Source organism: Gavialis gangeticus, unplaced genomic scaffold (assembly GCF_001723915.1).
Source record: "Gavialis gangeticus isolate Ggan-Ray unplaced genomic scaffold, GavGan_comp1, whole genome shotgun sequence".
NCBI classification, from domain to species: domain Eukaryota; kingdom Metazoa; phylum Chordata; order Crocodylia; family Gavialidae; genus Gavialis; species Gavialis gangeticus.
In genome coordinates, this window is record NW_017729006.1 from 13,772,879 (window position 1) to 13,775,839 (window position 2,961).

The window sequence follows — 2,961 nt, forward strand, 5'->3', positions numbered from 1 at the left end:
GGGGTCAGGGGGCTTGTGTAGACTTCCCCATGCAATGGGGGGCAGCAGGGATCACCCCGCCGCCCAGCAGCACCTGGCGAGCCGGGGCTTTTTTCCCAAAGAGCCAGGAGCTGGGGCAAGTGGGGCAGCCATTGCCGGGTTGTGGGGGATGGGCCTGGCTGATTGGGAGATTCAGAAATTCAGCAGCAGCCAAATCTCCAAATCAGATTCGACTGAATTGGTTCGAGACAGTGATTCAAATCACCAAATCAAATCACTGTGCCCCAAATTAGCCAAATCTGAATCTGAAGTGAATACTATACTAATGGATATTAGGCCAGCCTAAATTTATTGCCCTAATAACCACTTAATGATGTAATATATGTTATCTGTGGCAGGGACCTTTGCTTCGGCAAGCAGAGCACAATCCTGTAGCTCTTCTGCAGGCAGAACTCCCACTAAGATGGAAAGATCCATTTAAAACTAAGGCCCAGCTACTTTGTAAGGAGCATCTTGTACTTTTGAAGTAGTTATTTTTCACTGTGTTTGAGGCATGTTCTTTCTGTTTGGAAGAGAAGAGCACTCAGAGACGGATTCTTGGACATGTATCGGACTTAATTCAGCAGAAACCTGACGTGAACTCAATTTCGGAAGAAATGTTCTAAGTAACATGAGCTGGCTGGTTCTCGGATTTGAAACGCTCCAGCTACTAAGGAATGAAAAAAAATCACTGTTAAGATGCCAAAAAATAATAATTACTGTTAAGATGCCAAGCCAAAGCCCAGCACAGCTGGACTGTAAATCCGTCACTGAAGTTGTGGTTAGGAAGAATTTGGTAGCTTTTTTCTAATAGAAGAAAAATTGCAGGGTTACAGAGGCTTGTCATTGCAGAGACCATATATATTATTTCTGGTTTTGTGCAAATTTGTGATTGAACTTCTGGTTGTTGTTTTAAGAGTGAATATGATTCTCTAAGAATGCCTAAAGTGAATACAATTCTATATCTTTTATAAATGGTGCAAGACAGATGCACTTGCCTACCACCTTCTCTTGTTCTGTCTAGATGGATGACACTGGAATGTTTCGGGTAATAAATATAGATCCAGAAAGGAACTATATACCATTTTTACAACCATTTCATCTCTGCACACTGTGTTATGGTAAGATCTGTGTTCTATTTAAAATAACAATGTTAAATTGACTGAGATGTACTAATTATTTGGTGATACCTAGTAGGGAGGCTAATATTTCTGATTTAGTTAGACTATAAGGTACAAATCTAACCTGCCTTGTGCCTGGCTTCAGTTTAATGCAGCTAAATACATCCCTTTGATCAAGGACAGTGTTAAAGAAAGTACTGAACCAGTTAAAGAAAGTACTGAACTCCTTCCTGTGGTGTTAATTGGCTTATCTGGCCTTATTTCTTTGTTACATGTTGAATTTCTAAATGAAATGTAGTTAGCAACTACAACAACACCTTTTCATGATATAAGGACAACTTGCAGTTAGTCTGATCTGTGTTGCCACGTTTAAAGCTTATGAGAAAATATACTCAAATACATTAAAATATTCAAATTCTCAAGATGCTTCATGGGTTTCATGGCTAAAATGCAGTAGTTACTTATAGGTCAGTGGCCCATTGACTATGTTTCATGCAGGATCAGTAGTTGCTCTGCCATTCAGACACCAGGATCAATGTCCTGTTTGGTCAAGGGTCTGCACCTACATGCTCACTAATGTGTAGTAGTTACTGCATATTTAATTTGTACTTGCTTAATAAACTCTTACACAGTGTTGGCTAGCTGTGTTAGTCTGAAGTCGGACAAAAAACAGAGCAGGGTAGCAGATTAGAGGCTAATTTATTCAGAGTGGTATTAACTTTCATAGGCAACAACCTACTTCATCAGATGCTATGGAAGAAGTGGTAGACGGAAGGAAAAGGGAGGTGGGGTGGGGTGGGGAGGGAAGGAAGAGGCATGGAACAGATGCTGCTAAAGAGAGGTAATGACCTGGTTGAAACTTGAGATCCATTTTTGAAAGGTGGTGAATATATTTTGCATTCCATGCAGAGGTATGCAATATGATCAAGGCTGAGGAAATTTACCTAGTAAAGAGCTACTAGAGGGTCCTTTGGAACACAAAGTATATGTCTTCACATTCAGTGTTGATAATTGCCACTACAATTCAAATTAATATCTTTCCTCAATAAACTTTGAACAACTCGGGAAATGATTCTTAGTGCTCTGATACCTACTACAGCTTTTAGATTACTGTGTTTATAGAGAGAGAGAGACTTTAGTCTGTTCAAATATCTTATTCCTTAATAGCCCAACTAAGTCTCAGAGCCACTGGAAGTCTTTATAGTCCTAAATTTGTATTGAAATACATATAGCCAAAATGGTCACAAGTCATCTGAAAGTAGCAGTTGGGAAGGAATTTTAATGTAGTGAGATTTGATCCTGTAAAAAGCTGAGCACTTCACAAAATCAACCCTTAATTTTCTGATTTAATTCTACATTAAGGTTCATTAATTTAGGGTGCTGTTATGGTTGTGTTGTGAATTCTTAAAGGTTAGTAGCTCTAAGCCACTCATAGAACTGAGAGGTCAGCCATTCTCTTTTTACACTTGCATAAAGAGAAATACATACTACTTTTCTAGACTCATGGTTGAGGTGATATCTTTTATTAGACCAACTAGATTTTTGCAAAAAATGTTTTTTGCAAAAATCTAGTTGGTCTAATAAAAGATATCACCTCAACCATGAGTCTAGAAAAGTAGTATGTATTTCTCTTTATGCAAGTGTAAAAAGAGAATGGCTGACCTCTCAGTTCTATGAGTGGCTTAGAGCTACTAACCTTTAAGAATTCACAACACAACCATAACAGCACCCTAAATTAATGAACCTTAATGTAGAATTAAATCAGAAAATTAAGGGTTGATTTTGTGAAGTGCTCAGCTTTTTACAGGATCAAATCTCACTA

General features: G+C 38.5%; 1 protein-coding gene across 1 annotated transcript in view; it reads left to right on the forward strand.

The window, feature by feature from the left end:
* Window positions 1–1,018: 1,018 nt before the first annotated feature.
* LOC109291742 (collagen alpha-6(VI) chain-like) overlaps window positions 1,019–2,961 on the forward strand; it is a 9,422-nt gene continuing 7,479 nt past the window's right edge. The window contains exon 1 of the mRNA XM_019508837.1: window positions 1,019–1,139. Coding sequence (XP_019364382.1) covers window positions 1,043–1,139 — 97 coding nt within the window. The 5' untranslated portion in view covers window positions 1,019–1,042. The remainder of the gene's footprint in view (window positions 1,140–2,961) is intronic.